Genomic DNA, 22,500 nt, shown 5'->3' on the forward strand with positions numbered 1-22,500 from the left:
CAAGATTCTCTGCATTTGGCTGACACTTGAACCTACGCAGAGCTGCATGCTTGGGTCCTGATTGCAGAGTGGCATTTGGCACTCCACCAAGGGATAGGTTGCCTTTTATGTTGCCCCTTGGACTGTGGAATGGATGCTGCACAGCAGCATGGTAGATCAATTTGGTAATACGATCCACTCATGCCTCGACATCCGCACAATGTCGAACTGGGCCAACTGGCTATAATGTGTCCAGTCGGCTCTACTGAGCACCCATCGAGGCAGTTTCCTTTCGATTTACACCCCATCTGGCAGGTGACTCCAGATGAGGAAGTGATCACTTCCGTGCAAGTCACTGACCACTTCCCTTTGATCAGTGTGAGCAAGAGGTGGAGAGCAAAGCAAGAGATCAATGGCAGAAAAAGATCCAGTTGCTCTGTCCCGTATTTAGCAAGCATGCACATGGAGACACAAGAAGCCTCCAATTGCTCTAACCTGAGGCAGGTAGTTGCAGAGTCCCAAAGCACATTAAGCGCATTTAAATTGCCACAGATGATGAAGGGGTGGGGGAGCTGTGTAATAAGGTCAGTTAGGACCTCTTCATCAAGTGCATCATGTGTGGGCATGTAAAGGAAACATATTGTCAATGGATGATGCACGTGCACTGATACAGTAACTGCTTGTAAAGCCGTCATAAGTGAGAGAGGTGAGGAACGGTAGTCGGTACTGGCAAAAATACCTACACCTCATCTAGCTCTCTCTCCACTCAGGTCGTCCTTTTTGTGGAGTACATAGCCTCGTAGCTCATGGTTGTACGATTCATGGAAACGAGTCTCTTGCAGACACAGTCACAGTGGTCTACCCTAAGATAAAAGATGGAGTTTCTCCACATGCGTCCTGAATCTCTGCAAGTTCCACAGTAGGATGGTAGCCATTTCATTGATGTGGTTTTCATTTACCCCTATCTTTGCACCACAGAGGTGCATGGGAGAGTGGAGGCATCTAACTCCGTGACGTCCTCCTCATCAGTCAGACGTGAAAGAATTGCATTTGATGGCACTTAGGACAGCTTTTGCCCTATACGCCGTGAACCTTTCCCTGCACCTCGTCCCTTTGAAGACGAAGGGGAAAGTGTGCATTGAGAGGAACTCTGCTTGTTGTGTGCCTTCTTGACACTCACTACAAAACTGTTGCTGGTCTTTTCTGTTATGGCTTCTTCAATTGCTTTATCCTTACTCATTTTGCCTTGGCATGTACACATGCAAGTACAGGTGCTGGCGGTGGATGGTTGTTCACTGGAAGCTGTCTGGGTCGAGGTGTCGACCTTAGGAAGAGGTTTCTGTGCCATGGAAGCATAAGAAGTGGTAAAGACAGGGGGTTTCATCACCTTATATTCCTTTTGGCTACAGCATAGAGGATCCGTTTGGTGACTTTCAGTTCCTGAATTTTTCATTCCTCTGCAAAAACAGGGCAGTCTCAGCTCCAGACTGAGTGGCTTCCAGAACAGTTAACATAGACTGATGGTGATGCACAGTCAACCCCAGCTTCATGGGCTGTCTTTCCACATATCCCACAGGTTGCTTCACCCTCACAACTCAGCATTGTGTGACCAAAATGCTGGTATTGTAGCACCGCAAAGTGCTAGGTACATAAGGCCTACCCTAAGTCGGAGCAAACCTGCCATGACATGGTCAGGCAACGTTGGAAAATTAAAGGTAACCATTTCTCCATTATTCCTACGCATCCTTTGCTCTACATCCGCTATCCCCTGTAATGCTCATTCCTGTTTAAGTTCAGCTATGTCAATATCCACAGCATCACAGCATGTAACCACACCCTTGCTAGAGTTACTGAAGCATGCCCAGAGCTAACAGTAACAGGAGACTGCCAGCGCTTACTAGTTCCCAGCTCAGAACCCCGCAGTCGCCAAGCCTGTAATCCGGCAGATGAATGCTGAGCCCCCGAGGCCTCCTTTCAGGAGAAAGAGAAGCAGGAGCACCGTGCAGCAGTAGTGTGGAGTTCGTTAAAAGGGATAATAGCCAAACAGACGTTATTCCATCTCTTAGTGAGTAGAGGTGTTAGTTGCACCCACAAATCCACATTTGGGACAGGCAAACAAAATGAATGGGGTGGGGGGAGTAATTGCTTCCCTAGCGCAACAGTTCTCAGCCACCATGTCGCAACACACTGGTGTGCCACAAATACATGTCAGGCATGTCATGAGAATTTTATGTTCCTGCTTAAGAGTGATAAGTTTGTTTTACTGTATGTCTTATGTTTATGTTTATATGCTTCTATTCAAGAGTCTTATGTAATAAAATTGTAAAATTTGTCTCTCGCAGTCATTTCATAATTTAAAAGAATTATTGTGTGTAATTTATGTGTGTGCTTTCTTTTGCATCTATAAAAAAAAATCACATGTAGTTCTGCCGTTAAAGTTTGAAATGCACATTCATATGCACTAAACGAAAAGAGTTTGAGAAATGTGGCCCTAGCCAAAAGGTCAGCCAGTTCATTCCTGGGATACCCACATGACTTGGGACACACAGAAAGACAACCAAGCAGTCAGTACGACTAAGTTCAGCAAGGTAGTCATGAATAGCAGAGACCACAGTGTGATAAGAGTAACATTGGTGAATGGCCAGAAGACTGCTCAATGAGTCACTACATATTAAAATGCAGTCATGGGAGGCCCATTTCATAAAATTAAAGGTCTTGTTAGTGGCTATCACCTCCACTGTAAAAGCACCACATGTTCCCGGTAATGAATGGTATTCCTGACTGGCCTGAGATGTAAAAGTGTATCCAGTCTTATCCATGATTTTAGAGGATCAGTGTAAAAGATGGTAGCATACTGAAACTCGTGAAGAACTGAACATAGCAAACATCAAAAGGTAATGGGTGGCAACTGAGACTTTAGGGCCTTGAACAGCTTGGAGATACTTCATGGCTTGGGCATGAACCAAAAAGGGGAGGGGGGGTGGTGAGAAAACATGTAGAGCACATTCCAGGGAGGTGAGGCAGAGATCCTAGCAGAGGGCTCCAAGGCACACTTCAACTGGTAATCCCACCCGAGGGCACGTATCAGGAGGTCAGTGTCCCTCACATGCAAAAAGAATGAGACACACAGAATGAGCAGTGAATTGTTGAATGGCAGTAGCATAGGAGACCAAGGGTTGGTACCGTCTGAATGATCCTCACTTCAGCAAGATGACGTTCTGTTTGGAGTTTACAGGCACTCAACAGCACAGTTATCAGCACCTTTACAAGTATTAAAAGAAAGTAATGTGGATAAAATGGTTAAAATTTTATCACACAGTGAGGAGTAAACTTACAAAATGACACACATTCTGCCACCTCACTTGCTTTGAACCACAAAATCACTCATCTCACAATGCCCTAAGACAATGGAGAAAGGGTGAAAGGTGATATACCTGGGGTGAAAACATAAGTAAAATGACAGAGGAGCTAAAATAATGGAACAGGGAAATGTGACTGGCTGACCACATACAAAAAAATTAGTGAGCCATTCTCCCTGTTGACATATTGAAAACATCTCTCTAAAATTTTAGGAAACTAACTGGACACCTCACAAATCCTTAAAACTCTCACCACATTTATTTGACCATCACTTAAAACAGAGGGCAGATCTGTCAGTAAATCTACTGCTGTCTTCTGGTCTGAAAATTAAATGCAGTCTAATAAAATGTAACACACAGCGATCTGTACACCACAAGCACCACATGCTGGAGCATCCTCTCCCTGGAGCAAGAAGCCACGCATCCTAGTGCTATGGCCTATGTGAAGATGAGTAAGGAGGAACTCATTCCTCCTGCATGGCTGGAATGAGGTACGCCACACACCACATTGTGGACTTCACAAGATGCAGCTTATTTTCTGTCTCTTCTAGCCACTCTTCCTCCCCTCGGCGTGTAACTCTGTACCATATCAGTGAGGCAATAGCATGGAGGGGTGTGGCACACTGAAGTAACTGAAGATCACAACAGACCTCCTTGGCTGCTACAACTGCCCTTTCATTCCCTATAATACCCATATACCTGGACACCCAGCAGAAAGACACCTTCTTCAGTCATTGTTGTCTGAGGAGAGCATCCTGAATACTCTGTACTACTTTATCTGCTGAATACAAGTGTTGTAGAGAGTGAAGGGAACTCAGGGAATCTGAACAGACATGGAATTTATCAACCATAATGCATCTCATCTGTTCCAGTACCCAGAAGATCGTGTATAGTTCCACATCAAATGTGATAAACTTGTAATGCAGACAGCTCTTGACAAAAATATCAGGGAGAACAAAAGGGCAACCAATGGAATCCTTCTGTTTAGACCCATCCATGGATACAGCTACATAGTGTGGTAAAAACTAAATTAACTCCTCCCGAACAGGCCATGAACTGCTCATTTAAAATGTCAGATAATATAATCTATTAAAAGCATAAATGGGAGTGCAATCTATCCTACATTGCACTAAATCTAAAAGCACTGTGGGGCTCTGCAGTAACCAGGTTAGCAGTTGGTTAAAACCATGGATTTGAGTTTGTATGTGCCCCATACCAAGGGGCTCCAGCACACACTTCGCACAGATCCCAAATGGCCTCATTGCTCATGGACAGTTAAAAATGAGGCATTTCATAGCTGAATGAGCAATGGTATGGTATGTTGGGAAAGCAGAAACAGCGAGGAACCTACACACCTGATGCAATGACAGTTCAGTAGCCTCAGTACAGAGACTGAGCATGGAGCTGGTCCTGTAACCACTTGTGGCCAGCCTGATCCTTTCATGGTGTAGAGCCTAAATGATCTTCAGGTGAGAAAACCTCATTGATCCTTACACTGTGGACCATAAACCAGCTGCGATTGTGTGAAGGCCCTATAAAACTGGAACAGATGCACCCTGTCAACCCCCCAGGGGACCTGAGCCTAAGGCATTTCAAGATGGTCAGTGATTTCTGGGCCCTGGCCTTGAGGTGGGGTAACGGCAACAGCTGGGAGTCAAAGATTAGGCCCAGAAACCTCAGAGTGTCTTTAAAACAGAGAATAGTGTCCCGCATATGTAATTCAGGTGAGTTAAAATATGTCAAGGACAATTAAAGTGAATACGGACACATATTTCTCTGCAGAAAATGTAAAACAGTCTTTCAAGCCCCCTCCTACAACCTCTTCAATAAGTTTCAACTGAAGAGTCGCTGTTGCAATACTGGAGAAGGAACAGAAAATTGCAAAATTTTCCACAAATAAGGAGCATTCTACAGGGCTCCTTACCATAGAAGTGATACTGTTTGTGGGTGTGGCAAAGAGGGTAACATTTCAAACACTGTACTGAGGAACACCTTTCTCCTGCTCAAAATGATCCGACAGCACATCAACTTGGGACCAAAAAAAAAAGCATTACGTAGGAAAGACCATATGAAGATATGGAGGTAGCCACGCTGAAGCTGCCTGAGAATACTGTGTCTCCAAAACAGTGATGTTTATGTAGGAAAGCCTGCTGGATAGTCACCTATAGCAGGGTCAAGTTGTTGACAGGGGATCTAAATCTCTAAGGAGTTGCCAGGTCTCAAACATCCAGACTATATGACATTTAATCATTCAGACTAGGTCTTTCCCATGCAGCTCATTAAAGTGACACTATGGTAACTACTGGGACATGATCGGTTCTCACCTGGTTTGTGGAGTGGTATCAAAATTGCCTCTCTTCATGAGTTGGAAAATGGCCTATCTGCCACATCAAATTAAAACATTCAAGGATGGTGTCCTTTGACACTGCTGGCAAATGTCTAAGCATGTCGTATGGGATTTTTCATGACCGGGTGCTGTATCACAAGCCTCATACAGTGCAGAATCCATCTCCCACACGGAGAAAGGGCAGTTGCAAGACTCAGAATTGTTGGATATGAAGTCCAACTGGCTTGTCTCTATAGTCACAAGGTAGCGGCGGAATGATGGGTCCTGATTGGTAGTGGCAGTAGTCATTGCAAAATGCACTGCCTTCATCCGGGCGATGTTTCTGAGTGTTGCTTGGAGACATACTCGTTTCAGCACTCCTGCTACTGGTGAACAACACTGTTTACCATAAATCCTCTTGATGGCTCCCCATACTTTTGTAGAACAAGTGGAATGGTTGATAGAATCCAGGGACACTTGCCATGACTTTTTCTTGCTCTCCTTGACGATGCGTCAAGCCCTGGTCCTTGCCACTCCAAAGGCTGCAACATTTTCTGCCGTTGGGTAACACTTAAAGAGTCACAAGCCTGAACTGAATTACTGAACGGAACTCATCAGTCCACCAAAGGGCGGGTTGTCTCTGAAGATGACTAGATGACTTTGGGATGGAGGCATCAGCAGCATGGTGAATCATTTCTGTGTTGTAATTCTCCCACTCCTAGATGCTTTCACGGCATTCAAACACAGCCAGCTGGCTAAACAGTATCCAATCATCTCTGCTGATCATCCATCATAGTTGCGTCCTCTCAAGAGGAGCTCCATCCAGCATTTGTATCCAGAGTGGGAAGTAGTAACTGAAATGAAACTCGTCAGTGACTTCCCACTGAACAGAGTCTGTGCGGGCTGGAGAGCAGAAAAAGTGGTTGATGGCTGAAGATGACCAATAGCAGCACAGAAATAAGTGGGTGTGCCTATGATGAAGTTGCACAGCTCATGAGATGAGGCTCTCCAAAACCCGACCTCGAGGGTAAATAGAAGTTGAGTCCCATAATACATGATAGGCATAGAAGTCTCCCAGTAGGAGAAATGGTCAGGGGTGTTGTTCTGTAAGATCTATTGGAGCCATAGAGTCTACCACATTTTGTGAAGGTAAATACAGTGAACAAACAGTGAACAAACAGTGATCCTCTGACACACGTGAACTTCAGCTGCAACTGCTTGCAGGCCAGTAGTCAGGGGGAGAGCAGAGGAGTGGTGCACATTATTGACAAGCACAGTGACCCTTCCCTAGACTCTTTTCCCAGCCAGGTCATCTTTGCAATGGAAAGTACAGCCAAATAGTATACGGCATCAGACACTTTAAAATACTTTTTGTGCAAAAAACACAAGCACAGGGAGCATTCCTGTGCTAGGCGCTTCAATTTCTCCACATGTCCTGAACACATTAATGTTCCACCGTAGTATGGAAGCTATTTATCACGGCAGTTACACTTTTATCTCGTCTTTCCACCATAGAGGAGAGCACGCAATGGGTGGAGCCTCACTCATGGAGCGAGATGAGCCCGAGGAAGTCAGCAAGGTGCATCGGCTTGGAAGGCGAAACATGAGAAATGTCAGATAGAAGGACGTGCCATCATGTGACTGTTTACTTCCCGTGTCAGTCAGTGACTGACATTTTGTCTTTGAATTTTTGGGCCTGGAGAAACTTCAGAACCACAACTTCAGCAGTGGTAGTTGCAGTCTAGTATTGTGGATGAGACTGAACTTTGGAGGGGCAGGGAGCTCCGAAATGTTGGCAACCATGGCTTTTTCTGATGTTCTAGGGGGAGTTATGGTGTTTGAAACAATTGCAGCAACAGAAATGCATTGACAAATGCAGGTACTAGTGTTTACACTAGCAACCACCATTTGTATAGCAGCTTTGGGTTTCTAAAAAGGTTTTTTGGGAGCTGAAGCAAGTGAGATAGCATACTTGAGAGGGGTAGCATAGGTTTACACATCTTTTTGGCCTCACCATACAGGATAAGCTTAATAGTTTTAATCTCTTGTATCTTCTAGTCTTCAAGACGCTTCTCAAGAGAGGATGATACCCAAAGCAATTTCCATACTTCACAGGAGATGAACAACCAACTCCTCCATGGGCGGAGTTACCACGTTTGCCATGAGTGACAGCTCCCTTACATCCTAAAGTCGTGTGCTGAAAGCACTGATATTTAAAACAGTGTATTGGGCTGGGGACAGAACTCCATACTTAAGCCAAGGAAACTAGCCTTGGCATGTTCTCGGAGTTTTGTGGTATTGAAGATACGGATAAAGGAGTTGGATTTCACATGAGCCCCTCCACATTCTTTATGTTTTTCATGTTTACAATACGTTCTTGAGCCCACCCACTTCTATTCTTCTTTAGGAAAGTCTACAAGATCCCTGCGTTTCACAACACTTTTGCTGTAATTCAAGGTGATGTGTAGCTCAGTTTCAATGGCATATTCCCCATGGCTTTTCATTTTCTGCAGGTTTATCACTGTTGGGAACTCAAGGTTTCGACCGATAGTGACACATGTGCCACTGCTTAACAGATTTTAATGTACCTCCTGTACCCTACACATCCATTTGAATTTAAAATGGAGAAGCCTTCTCAGTGCTCTCTGCCCCCCCCCCCCCCCCTCCCTCTCCCACCACCACATCTTTTAATTTAACTGTGGACAACATGTTGTGATCTGCAGCACATGATACTGAAAAAGCCTATCGGATAGCTGTTTCCAACCAGACCACATGTTCAGTTGTGGATTGTCACTCCAGGTAACTACACTGCTAGAGGGAAAAATGGCCCCAAGACTCAAGAAGCCGGCATAACCTGCAGGTAACCATCCTTTCAAGCAATATTTATTTTGGAAATAAAAATGCAAACAAACTCATACTTTCAGATATTAATGAGGGTAATACGAGGGCTATCCACAAAGTACATTACGTTTTGGAATTAAAAATAAATAAAGTATTGGAATTTTTTTTTATTATATACAGATGAAAGCCACACTTAAATACTACTTTTCTACATAGTTGCCATTTAAATTAAGGCACTTATCGTAGCGATGGATGAGCTTGGAAATTCCTTTGTCGTAAAATTCGGCCGCCTGCGCCTTCAACCACGTGGTTACCTCTTCTTGAAGCTGTGCATCATCATCAAAACGCTGCATAGCCAACCACTTTTTCATTGCTGGGAATAAGTGGAAGTCTCTCGGTGCCAGGTCGGGACTGTATGGCGGATGAGGAAACAGCTCCCACTTAAAAGATTCGAGAACTTCACGAGTGGCATTTGCCATGTGGACCCGGGCGTTGTCATGAATCAGCAAGATCTTTGAGCCCAACTTTCCCCTGCGCTTGTTTTCTATTGCTCTTCTGAGGTTGTGCAGAGTTTGGCAATACCTTTGAGAGTTTATTGTAGTGCCTCTTTCCAGGAAATCCACAAAAATTACACCTTTTCTGTCCCAAAAGACAGTCACCATCACCTTCCTTGCCGACATTGTCTGCATGCATTTCTTGGGTTTTTGGGGGGAATTTGTGTGCCCCCACTGCATTGACTGCAATTTTGTCTCGCAGTTCACATGCTTAACCCATGTTTCGTCACCAGTAACGATGCGATCGAGTAATGAGTCGCCATATTTCTCGTAAGCGTCCAAAAACGTTAACGCTGCAGCCATTCGCTGATTTTTGTGAATCTCTATCAAGATTTTTGGTATCCATCTTGCACAAAACTTGTGGTAACCAAGCTTTTCAGTAATGATTTCGTGCAACAAACTTCGTGAAATTTGTGGAAAACTCATAGAGAGTTCCGTTATTGTGAAATTACGGTTTTCACGGACCGCGGCATCGACTTTTTCGACAAGTTCGGCAGTCACTATGCTGGGTCTTCCACTTCGCTCTTCGTTGTGAACGTTAGTTCAGCCATTTTTAAATTTTATGACCCATTGACGCACTCCACCTTCAGTGATTATGTTGTCCCCATACACTTCACAAAGCTGCCAATAGATTTCTATCGGTGTACAGTTTTTTGCAGTCAGAAACCTTATTACAGCATGCACTTCACACTTCGCGGCATTTTCAATTAACGCTGACATTTCAAACTGTCACAGTAACTCAACCGAGTACAGCACGAACCTCTCACTAGCACGGCAGGATGCCGACTGAGCGGCGGAATGCCACGACACCAAGATGGCCGCGCTAGCCCCGCCCCTAACGGACACAAACGAAAACGTAATGTACTTTGTGGATAGCCCTCGTAGGTAGGTAGCTGTGGAGAGACACTGGGTTTTTGCCTGGATTAAGGATTGGGACAACTCTCATTCGTCATTGTGAAGGGAAGACACTGCCAAGCCAAATACAGTTGAAGACCTTGAGTAACATTCAGCTATTGAGTCAGGCCTGGGACCATACCAACGAGACAAGGCAAGAGCCTGAAGCAGTTCCCAGTCAGTGAAAGGTTCATTCTATAATTTGGCTTGGCGGGGGTTGAACTAAAGGGAGATGTCTTCAACTTCTTGTTTCTGCAGTAGAAAGGCACCCAGATAAGAAGAGAATGCCGATGCTGTTGCAAAGTGGGTTGCATGGTGTTCAGCAAAACCTGATGCACCAGTACAAAGACTACACCAAAGGACAAAACCCAGGACAGTTGTTGATTGTTGGCAGACCAGAAGACTGCAGAACGTGATCCACACTTGGGATGAAGAGGTATACACACCTGAGGGGAAGACGCAGCACTCCCTGCATTCCTCCTTACTATGTTTAATTAGATAGAAGGCCTTAGCACAAAGTAGCTTAAAAGTGATGCGATTGGTCTGCAAATGATGTCACTTGAAATGTCTTGCACAACCTCATCAAGGAAATCTGATAAAGAGGGGGCAAAGGTAACAGCAGAGGTATATAACAGCCCGTCAGCTCTTTGAAGCATCCAATGTGGTAGTCAGTCCATTTGGCGATGACAAAGAAGCAATGGGATCACCAGGAAGTGGTCACTGTCACAAAGGTTGTCACATAGTGATCAATGCAATGAAGCCGTGAGATTGGGAAAGATAGTCTTAGATCGATAGCTGAAAAGGTGCCCAGGACAACACTGAAGTAGGTAGGAGTATCATCACTGAGGAGGCATGAAATATGGTTGATAAGAAACTGATCAAATAGAAGACCCATACAAGATGAACTGGTACTCTCCCACAGAGGGTGGCATGCATTAAAATCTCCAAATGGAAGAAAAATGGGGTAGGGACTGTTGGATTAAGGTGGTCAACTCAAGGTAAGTAAGTGGCCTGTCGGGAGGTATGTAAATGTTGTTAATGGTGATTGCTGAGATCATTTACACTCACTCTGCCATTGCTTCCAATTTGGTATGAAAGGGAATCCACTTACTGACCATATCTGTGTGGACAAATGTACAGACCCCTCCAAACACCCTCTTGGGACCAGCACAGTTCCAACAGAATGCACAATAACCATAGAGCATAAAGGAATGGTCATCAGAAAAGTGTGTTTTTTCAGAGCAACACATATTTTGAAAGCGGAGGAGTTAAGGTGCTGTAGTTCCTGTAAAGGTGATATACGTTACAGTTACCCTGAACGAGTACATTACAGGTCTTTGGATTAGGCACAAAGGAGCCAGGAGGACTTGTCATGTTCCAGTATCACTGCTTGCCACCAATGGGGGTGGAACCCATCCACGAGCATTTGCAGTCACCAAAGGGGGCGTAACCACGTCAATGAGCATTTTTTGCCACCAGAGTAACCTTGTCCTGATTCTTCTTCTGCTGCTGCTCCTCCTCTTCCTTCTCCTCCTTTGCAGTCTTTGGCAGATGAGATTCTTATGAGGGCATGTGCATGACGAGTGTGGGGACAGGTGAAGAGTGGGAAAGCCCTGCGATCCATAATTCATGATTCCCTCAGCAGTTGGCTGGCATCAGGTCTCTGATCTGTAGGATAGATTTATATTCCTGTATTTTCTTTTCTTTCTTGAAGACTGGGCAAACTAGTGAACATAGAGGATGGTGTTCCGTGCAATTGACACATGAAGGTGGTTCTTTGCAAGGACTACCTTCTTCGAGTCATAGTCTGCAGTTACCACATTTTGGGTCTGCCATGCAGCGAGATGACATGACCAATAAGCAAGCGTTGGAAGCACTTCGTGGGCAGTGGGACGTACAGGTTCACATCACACCTATACACCACAACTAATGTTTTTTAGGAAGACATTCCCTTCAAAGGCACCAGTATCTATTCTATTATCTGCTGAACCTTTTTAGCTGCATCAGATAAAATGTACCCCTTGCCACTCAATATTAGCCAGTAGCTCCTAATCTGTTTGGAGTGTAAGGTCTCTGTGGAAGACAATGCCTTGGACCGTATTTAAAGTCTTGGGTGGGGCAATGGTCACAGGTATATCACCCAGAGATTTACATGCTTGAAGAGCTGTAGGTTATGCAGCAGAGGTGGCTTTAATCGAGAGCCATCCATTGCACATTTTTCGCAATGTCTCAACTTCTCCAAATTTATCTTCTATATGTTTCACAAAAAATAATGGCTTCGTTGCAGTAAAAGATCCCCATCAGTTCAAGTACATACTTAGTACTTGGTAATCTGTTTCACCCCTAGACGTCTAGCTTGTTCCTCTTCCCACAGGGTAGCCAAGATAAGAAAAGCAGTAGCGTTAGAGCTGTCCACATTAAAGTTTCGGCTCCTGTCTTAACAGGCAGCCAGATCAGAATGGCTATTGTTTTGATGCCACCTACTCCAATCCAAAAGGTTACATAGCAACCCCACCACATTGGACTGGCTTCTGCACTGGCTCTGAAGTACAAATAAGAGACTACATAGGTAGTATTGCGCACACATTTTCTTTAACACTGCATACAGTACGAGTTACACTGATCTGCACTCAAGCCACACTATGGGAAAATTCAGAAAATGAAGGTTAAACCCAGAAGGGGACTAAATATTACTTCGACCAAAAGATGGTGAATGAAAGAAAATTCCAACAAAGGAAGGCAGAACCTAGAGTATAGCTGTGTTGACATCAAAGGCTGCGACCAAGTGAAAGAGGGCTAGAGCAGAAAGGATAGTGAGAGTGAAAAGACTGCAGTACAGGGAAGGAAGCAAGTGCTGAAATTTCTTTACAATGAAACAAAAGCTCCAATACTGATTTCATTCCTGTCATATTCATTGTCATTAACTAGATCACCAGTGGGGAACTGGTGGCCCACAAGCTGGATCTGGCATGCAATTGGTTTCAGCCCAGCCCACAGAAGAAATTTGTAAGACAGAGAGCAAAGCACTTTCATCGCAGTCTGCCCTGAACACATTTTTTGCTCTGCTGTCATGGGTTTGAGCAGTTTCAGCCATTTCATACTAACGACATATGACTCATGCCTATCATCTGCAATGGTAGAAATGTCACACAGAAGTTAAGGGGGCCTCATACTTTCAATATTATTATCAATACGTTAGCACAATGGCCATCTGAGAGTGAATGTTGTCATAGTGTCAATACTAGATATAATGATGAACAATATTGATGCCGATCAAAATAATGTCAATATTCCCAATGAGCACTGAGCATGTGAGGGCAAGTATTACAGTCTGACAATTTGCCATACTGTTATTCATATTTTTCCTGTTTGGCTTCTGTATAATGTAGCAAAGTTCAAGTGAATCACACATTTTAAAATGTTTAATTTATTTTGCATTAAAGAAATAACCCATGCTTGTGCAATCTGTCAACAAAAATACACTACTGGCCACTAAAATTGCTGCACCACAAAGATGATGTGCTACAGATGTGAACTTTAACTGACAGGAAGAAGATGCTGTTATATGCAAATGATTAGCTTTTCAGAGCATTCACACAAGGTTGGCACTGGTGGCGACACCTACAACGTCCTGACATGACAAAAGTTTCCAACTGATTTCTCATACACAAACAGCAGCTGACCGGCGTTGACTGGTGAAACGTTGTTGTGATGCCTCGTGTAAGGAGGAGAAATGCGTACCATCACATTTCCGACTTTGATAAAGGTCAGATTGTAGCCTATCGCAATTGCGGTTTATCGTATCATGACACTGCTGCTCGCGTTGGTCGAGATCCAACGATTGTTAGCAGAATATGGAATCGGTGGGTTCAGGAAGGTAATATGGAATGCCGTGCTGGATCCCAATGGCCTCGTATCACTAGCAGTCGAGATGACAAGCATCTTATCTGCATGACTGTACAGATCGTGCAGCCACATCTCGATCCCTGAGTCAACAGATGGGGACGTTTGCAAGACAACAACCATCTGCACGAACAGTTCGATGACGTTTGCAGCAGCATGGACTATCAGCTCGGAGACCATGGCTGCAGTTACCCTTGACGCTGCATCACAGACAGGAGCAGCTGCGATGGTGTACTCAATAACGAACCTGGGTGCACAAATGGCAAAACGTCATTTTTTCGGATGAATCCAGGTTCTGTTTACAGCATCATGATGGTCGCATCCGTGTTTGGCGACAACGCGGTGAACGCACATTGTAAGCGTGTATTCGTCATCGCCATACTGGCGTATCACCCGGCGTGATGGTATGGGGTGCCATTGGTTACACGTCTCGGTCAACTCTCGTTCGCACTGACGGCACTTTGAACAGTGGACGTTACATTTCAGATGTGTTACTACCCATGGCTCTAGCCTTCATTCTATCCCTGCAAAACCCTACATTTCAGCAGGATAATGCACAACCGCATGTTGCAGGTCCTGTACGGGCCTTTCTGGATACAGAAAATGTTCGACTGCTGTCCTGGCCAGCAAATTCTCCAGATCTCTCACCAATTGAAAACGTCTGGTCAATGGTGGCTGAGCAACTGGCTCTCCTCTTTATGAACTGTGGTATTGTGTTGAAGCTGCATGGGCAGCTGCACCTGTACACGCCATCCAAGCTCTGTTTGACTCAATGCCCAGTCGTATCTAGACCGTTATTACGGCCAGAGTTGGTTGTTCTGAGTATCCAAATTGCGTGAAAATGTAATCGCATGTCAGTTCTAATATAATATATTTGTCCAATGAATACCCATTTATCATTTGCATTTCTTCTCGGTGTAGCAATTTTAATAGCCAATAGTGTATTTTGGCCAAATATTTAAAAAATGCTTGTTAATAGTATTAAACAATGGAAAATTCAGGATGGAATGTAACAATATTATGAAAAGGATCATTGCTAGTCACCAAATAGCAGAGATGCTGAGTCACATATAGGCACAACAAAGCCTTCGTCGAAAATAGACAACGTACACACAAACACTCATGCAAACGTGTATGTGTGTGTGTGTGTGTGTGTGTGTGTGTGTGTGTGTGTGTGTGTGTGTGTGCGCGCGCGCGAGTGCGTGCGCGCGCGTGTGACAGTCTTTTTGTTGTGCCTATCTGCAACTCATCATCTCCACTATATGGTGAGTGGCAACTATTCTTTACATAATACTGTTGATGATATTTGTGGATATTAACACACTAAATTTCAAACACTCCAATGATCTGCACATTACCAAAAATCACAAAGTTGTCAACTGGGACTGCCTATTTATTGCATTGCCGTATTTTGCGCTTCTATGCTTTCTGGTATTAACATTAGTAAATAATTCTTGTTCATTGTGGACCTATTAAAACACAGACAACTGCTGAAACTGAAGGTAATTTATAATGAAGTAGCTGCAATCAGTTTCTTTTATAGGCATTTCACGATACTTGGCACCCTATCTTCAGATGTTTATATTTATTTACATATCATGAACATTGTTTCTTCACTAACAGCAGTGCAGAATTTTGCAACAGAGGTTTTTAAGACAATTGTTGTAAAACATCATAAGTAGGTAAACAAACAATGCTCTGATGCATAAATATATGTAAACATCTGAAGATGAGGTGAAAATAAAACGAATATACTCAAAAATGCTTATTCTGAAGCACATTTTGTTGGCATAGTGTTTTAAAAAAGTAGTGCCATTCAAATCAGTGTGTTACCCCACATACATTAATGACACAGGCACTATAGTTCGGACTTTATGCACAAATAATGCTATAATGCTATTGTCGCATCATTTAGCAAGGAGGCCCATGAGCTTACGGAAGCATGTGAATCAGGCCCACAGGTCCCTAAAGGTTGCCCATGTTTGGTCCACATTGAAGCATTTAGAATATCTGATTTCTGAAAACTCTAGTCCGGTTCCTGGAATTATGCTAATGAGTCTGTGTCACTGAAGCTGTATTGCAAAAATGTATTGTAAGAAACAATCTTTGGCCTACTAAAATGAAATCTTAGCTTATTAGAGGGATCAGAACTTCCTGCAGAAAAAATGAAGTTGTATGTATCACTAAGGATATCCGATTATCCCATAAAAAGACAACTATAGATTATATTTTAATATTTTAAAAAGAGCATTAAAACTATATACATCACATCTGAAATTGATAACTATGACAATAAGGCAAAAACTATCTGGCAAGTTATAAAAAAGGAGAGTGGGAAAAAAAACATACAGTGCGTAAATGATATATAAATAAATCATGGTGTAGATATTGTAAAAAACAATGAGGAAATTACTAATACCTAATTTTTTAACATCTGCAGTCAAAATTGGCAACAGTTAGCGAGTGATGCCACAGCCCAAGCTAGCAGTGCCAAACTCAGTCAGAAGCATGTAACTCCCATCACACTTAGTGAGATCAAGATAAAGAGATAATAGTAAAATAAAAGAGATCCACACATTCAGCAAATACTTACTTTGAGATGTTGTCCCACTGCAATTAAAATGTGTGTGTATGAAACCACTTTTCTAGAAGGGTGAAAAAACTGATCAGTCAGTATCCTTCCTAACAAGATTTTCCAAGGTCATACAGAAACTGTTTTTAGGATAACTGTTGATCACCATAACAGACACAATATTCTTAGTCAATGACAGGGTGAAAAACTGATCAGTCAGTATCCTTCCTAACAAGTTTTTCCAAGGTCATACAGAAACTGTTTTCAGCATAACTTTTGATCACCATAACAGACACAACATTCTTAGTCAATGACACAGTTTGGTTTCTGGATTGGTCTATCAACAGATGATACTATTTTGTCCTTTACCAATCAGATTTGAACTCTCTTAACAGCAAATCAACACCAGTCAAAATCCTATGCAACCTATCCAAGGATTTTGAATGTGTGAACCAACACATTCTGCTAAATAAAACAGAAGTCTGTGGCTTAAGCAGAATAATGGAGACTTGGATTAAGTATTACCTAACAAATAGGAAGCACAGGATATCTTAACTGATAGTAATGGATTTCCAGCTCCATCTAAGTGAAGCACAGTCAACGTGAGTGCCACAAGGCTTGGTGCTGGGGCCCTTGCTGTTTTTTACATTTGTAAATAATACCCTACTCCATTCCACCACAGTGAACAAGCTCACCCTCTTTACAGAAGACGCTTCTCTCCTGGTAGATACAACAGCTGGGAAACATCGGCTAACAGTGAAACTGATTATATCCTCAATCAATTTAGCTGTAATGGACTCTTAAAAACCTCATTATGTATAATTTTGTGTGACACAAAAAGAACAACAGGAAATGTCAATGAAACTGAGTGATGAGACTCAACTGAAGTTACGACAGGGGGAAAAAAACTCCTTTGATCAAGTACAGGTTGTGGGAACTCATCAGTAACAGCGGCTGCCACAGAGGGGAAACTCTCTGACTAGCAACAGGGGCCACATGTGGGATATCAAAGGAACTATGATTCAGTGCACTTTATGCCTGCCATGAACTTAGACATGTATTCATCATGTGTTGATTATGTAATAAAGTGCATGTTATATGTAATTTTAGTGTTACCACACATTACCTTTATCCCATCCCAGAGAAAAATCTACAAGTTGAACAATTTTTATTTTTATTGTGAGAAAGGAAGTGCTGCAATACTTATATGTTCTTCCTTTGGTGTAGAATGGGGAAAATGTCTAAAAATTGTCTCTTGACATTCTCCCCACAGGAAGTTGCAAATTTCTGCACTATTTATGGAATCTGCCCTCCAGTTCTCTTATTTTTTATGTACAACCATTAAGCTTGCTAATAAGTGTATAATACACATTTTCCCCCATCTTAAAGTATATTCATAGTTTCAAGCAAAAAGGCAGAACATATTGTATACTATTTTATGTACTGAGAGTCTTTCAATTATAAAATTTTGAAGTCATCTGACACTTCTCAATTATCACCTTCACCACAGTCATCAGCATAATCTTCCTCCGACTCCGTGAATGTTCTAATGAAATTGTTTGTGTTGTCAGTTCTGTTGCTATTACTCTTTTCAGGTCTAACTTGAATACTCTGTGAAATTTCATCTAAAATCATGGCTACACAACTGCAGCTAAGAGCTCTGGAAAAAAAAAAAATAGGAGGAGAGATGGGCACACCGATGTTTTTTCAGTCCCTGTTGTACAGGCTGCTGCACACAACAGCCATATTGTGTGGGAATCATTTCAGCGTGCCTTATCAATCCACTTAGCAAGAGGGGAGGGGGATGGTTTTGCAGCCCCAGTTGTGTAGGCTGTCTGGCACATCAGGCATGTTATGCCAACAGCATCAGCCTGTTTTATTGACCTCTTTTTGCAGGGGCTACAATGTGCAGATGGGAATGGCTGAGCAGAGAGATGGGAGGAGAAAATGGATAATGAGAGATGAGGAGGAAGAAATAGAAGAAAAAAAGGGGAGGAAGCGATGGGTATAGAGGGGAGATCAGGTGATCGGCAGGGAGAGGGGAAGGTAAAGATGTGGGGGTGGGGGAGGAGGAGGAGGAGGACAGAGTGAGGGGGGTTAGAGGTGGACAGAGAGAGGGGGGGGGGGTTAGAGGTGGACTGAGAGAGGGAGGGGGGTTGGAGGTGGACAGAGAGAGGGGGGGATGGAGTGGATGGATACAGAGAATGGGAGGGAATGGATACAGAGAATGGGAGGGAATGGATACAGAGAAAGGGAGGGGATGGATACAGAGAAAGGGAGGAGACGGACAGAGGGAGTAGGAGGAGGAGATTGTCAGAAAGAGGGAAGGGAAGAGGAGACAGGCTGAAAGGTGGGAGGAGGTGGTGGACAGATAGAGAGATGATGGGCAGAGGGAGGGGTTGGATACAGACAAGGGGAGGATGAAGTTAACAGAAAGCATGGGCAGGAGGAGACAGATATAGTGTGTGGGGGGAGGTGTGTTGTGCAGGTAGTATTGGAATGCCTTGCAGGGGCTACACCTGCAGATGGGGACTTCTGAGCAGAGAGGGGTGATGGGTAGAAAGGGGGCATGAGGAGATGGCCCAAGAGATGTGCACATTATGTGACTTACATGCACACAGGCAAAGCCGTGGGAAAAGACTGGTATAAATCAGCACATATCTTTGTATATCTGTGATCTCCTCCCAAAGCCCTGGTTCCATTTCCACCAAACTTGATACACAAACAGCAAACTCCATGAGTATCAGTGCTGTGTGGTTTATAACCTCCTGGCTCAAATAGGAGCAGAATTATGGTCAAAAATGTGTTTCTTCACTTCCTACCATATGTACCGCCCAATACACCATAGACAAGTTCTGTGTCATGACATTATTGTTTGTGGTATGCCCTTGCCCTCTTCTGGCCTCTGAAATGATTTCTGTGACCAGTTCCAGGCAAACCTACTGACTGATGTGGACTCTGAACCATGCGCAACTTGGTAGTTTGCTAGTTAACAGATCACGGCTAATGACAAAAAAAGCAAAAAATTACAGAAAATATTACAAGATTAACTGGGGATCAAACCTCACGATATTCATATTCATTGGCTAATACAATGATATCATTTGTTATTCATTAGCAAGTTACAAACAGCAATTAACATGTAACTATTTGTATTAACACAAAGGGTTAATCCTAATACCTGCAAATAATTTATTTGCAACTGAAATTTTTAAAATTATCTATTTATTTGAACAACAAACAATATGAATATTCGAACAGAATGCTACTCACTATTTAGAGGAAGCACTGCATAGCATGACTGGAAAACCACTGTCTGGTCAAATGAGTCCCAACTTCATTAGTAAGTGCTGAAGAGGGTTAAAGTGTGGCACAGATCCCACAAAACCACAGACCCAGGTTGTCTACAAAGCACTGTGTAAACCAGTGGTGGTTCCATAATGGTGTGGGGTGTGTTTACATGGAATGGACTGGGTCAGCTGGTTCAACTGAACTGATCACTGACTGAAAATCATTACCTTCAGCTATTTGGAGACCATTTGCCAACATTCATAGACTTCACGTCCCCCAAAAAAAAGACCTAATTTTTATGGATGACAATGCATCATGTCACTGGACCACAATTATTTGCGACTGGTCCAAAGAACATTCTGGACAATTCGAGCGAATGATTTGGCCACCCAGATCACATAACATAGATCGCATCAAACATAACAGTCAACATAATCTTCTTCAGAGCATTCAGCAACTGTATACAAGCAGATATTTAAGATAATTCTCATTTATAATTCTGCCTCAGTGTGCAACTGAGACAGAACAATAAATGAGAATTATCTTAAATATCTCTTTATGGGACGTAATCAAAAGGTCAGGTCACGCACAAAATCCTGCACCAGCAACACTTTCACAATTATGGACAGCTATAGAGACAGCATGGCTCAATGTTTCTGCAGGGGACTTCTAACGAATTGTTGAGTCCATGCCATGTCAAGCTGCTGCTCTACACCATGCAAAAGGAGATAGGCCATGACTTTTGTCACCTCAGTGTACTGCCAGTTGGTACAACAGCCAACACAAATATCCTTGCATGTAATCATCAAGCACACTTCCCCAACAAGGTGTGTCATATACTCACACTTTCTTAGGGAACTGAATCTGACAACTGCTCACCTGGGGACGGCCTGATGATGGTACTAATACCAAGACCAATAGGCAGTAGATAAAATAAAATGGCAACTACAAACTAAAGCAAATAATTTTTTTCTAAACCTTAACAGTCTACTGTTAAATGTTCCTGTCTGCTTTTCAATGTCTTCTCTTTGTAGTGAGCAGCTGTCTATCCTAATATTCATATTGCTATTTCATGCAGGATTTTCCATTGTTTGTATCAGAATAATAATCTATATAGAAAATTAATCTGAACAGTGCCCATCTCTGAATGCCACGATGTGCAAAATATACAATTCCAAGTTGTGGTTGCAGTAAATGTTATAAGGCATCAGCTTCATTTAGTTTAACACCATTAGACACATGCAACATAACTGTTACACTCTCTAGATATTCACCCATATTTTCCTGTAACAATATGGCTTCGCAAGAAAAACTGAAATACTGTCATACCTGTAGTACAATTGGAAGCTGTTCTGGTGGACTTCGTCTGTCTGAACCGAGTCCAAGCCACACTTCAAAAGCTGTCAACTGTTCTTCAAAGAATGGTGAATGAACAAACTGCTCTTCATTTTCCATTATGGCAGGCAACTGTGAAAGGCACAAGTCTAGGGCCATATCCCACGCTTGCCACATAGGATGCTACAAAAGAAATGTTAGGCAAAAATAAATGACAATGGATACATCCTGTCAGAGTGACATGAAGTTTTGTATTACCGTATTTCAGGCCACATTTTCCTTTGTAAATCCATGCATAAATTATCTTCTAGGAATATAAGATCCAAAGCAGAAATTGTGTGATGAAGAAACAACAAAAGAGTTTTGAAATTCTGAGACTTATTCCTTACAATTAACAAAGATCAGGATTTGCTTAAAAAAATGCAAACATTACATTACGTATACAAAAATAGTTACAGTTTTGATTTTACGGTTGACAAAAAAGCCCAATTTTGGCTAGCATAGGCAGTTTGACATACTATCAAACAAGTAAGTTTTCAGCCAAAAAGGCCTTCATCGGAATTAGACAACAAACAAACAAACAAACACACACACACACACACACACACACACACACACACACACACACACACACACACACACAAAGCAAGACTTTTCTGTCCAAATGATAAAAGTTTATCAGTGAAAAGGAAAGTTGGTACTCACCATATAGTGGAGATGCTGAGTCACATATAAGCACAACAAAAAAAAACTGTCACAAATCTTGACATCCTACATTTCAACGACAGCTTCACAGCCTGTGCCATATGGATCCTTCATACCAACACCAGCTTTTCTGAACTGTGAATGTGGGAACTTTCCCTGCAATATATCCTACATTCCCATAACCCTCCTGGCCTCAGCCTTCATTAGTCAATGTCATCTCCCATCCAGCCCCTTCTATGTTCCCATTCCAGCACTACACAGCCCTCATTTCTCCATTGCACCCAGTCTTTTTACTTCTCTCCTTTTCCGCTATCCCCCCATTCCCATCCCCACCTCTCCGCTGCCCTCCGTGTAACTTCCCGAATGCACGTAGCTGCCCTACCCTCTTTCCACCTCATCCTTGCATGCTCCCCAGCAGCACATCACTGTCCACTATCCCTGCCCCCTCCCCACCCCAGCCTCCTCCTTACCCCTACCTAGTCGCCACTCCCATCATGCATTGGTGCTGCTGCTTTGGCTGAGACTTCAGTCACGTGTGTGCGTGAATTGCATTTGCGTGAGCGTGTATGTGTATGTGTATGTGTGTGTGTGTGTGTGTTTGTCATCTAAGTTTGACAAAGGCCTTACTGGCCTGAAGCATATTTGTGACAGCCTTTTTGTTGTGCTTATCTGTGACTCAGCATCTTCGCTATGTGGTGAGCAGTAACAATATTGTTATAATTCATCCTTGATTTTTCACTG

The 22,500-nt window shown here is 43.0% G+C and overlaps 1 protein-coding gene across 2 annotated transcripts in view; it reads right to left on the reverse strand.

Annotated features, from left to right (window-relative positions):
- LOC124596648 (regulatory-associated protein of mTOR) overlaps positions 1 to 22,500 on the reverse strand; it is a 320,526-nt gene that overhangs the window by 183,684 nt on the left and 114,342 nt on the right. For both annotated transcript variants that reach the window (XM_047135883.1, XM_047135882.1), the window contains exon 9: positions 21,049 to 21,237. In XM_047135883.1, the coding sequence (XP_046991839.1) occupies positions 21,049 to 21,237 (189 nt within the window). The remainder of the gene's footprint in view (positions 1 to 21,048; positions 21,238 to 22,500) is intronic.

The sequence above is a fragment of the Schistocerca americana genome, chromosome 2, assembly GCF_021461395.2.
Source record: "Schistocerca americana isolate TAMUIC-IGC-003095 chromosome 2, iqSchAmer2.1, whole genome shotgun sequence".
In the NCBI taxonomy this organism is placed as follows: domain Eukaryota; kingdom Metazoa; phylum Arthropoda; class Insecta; order Orthoptera; family Acrididae; genus Schistocerca; species Schistocerca americana.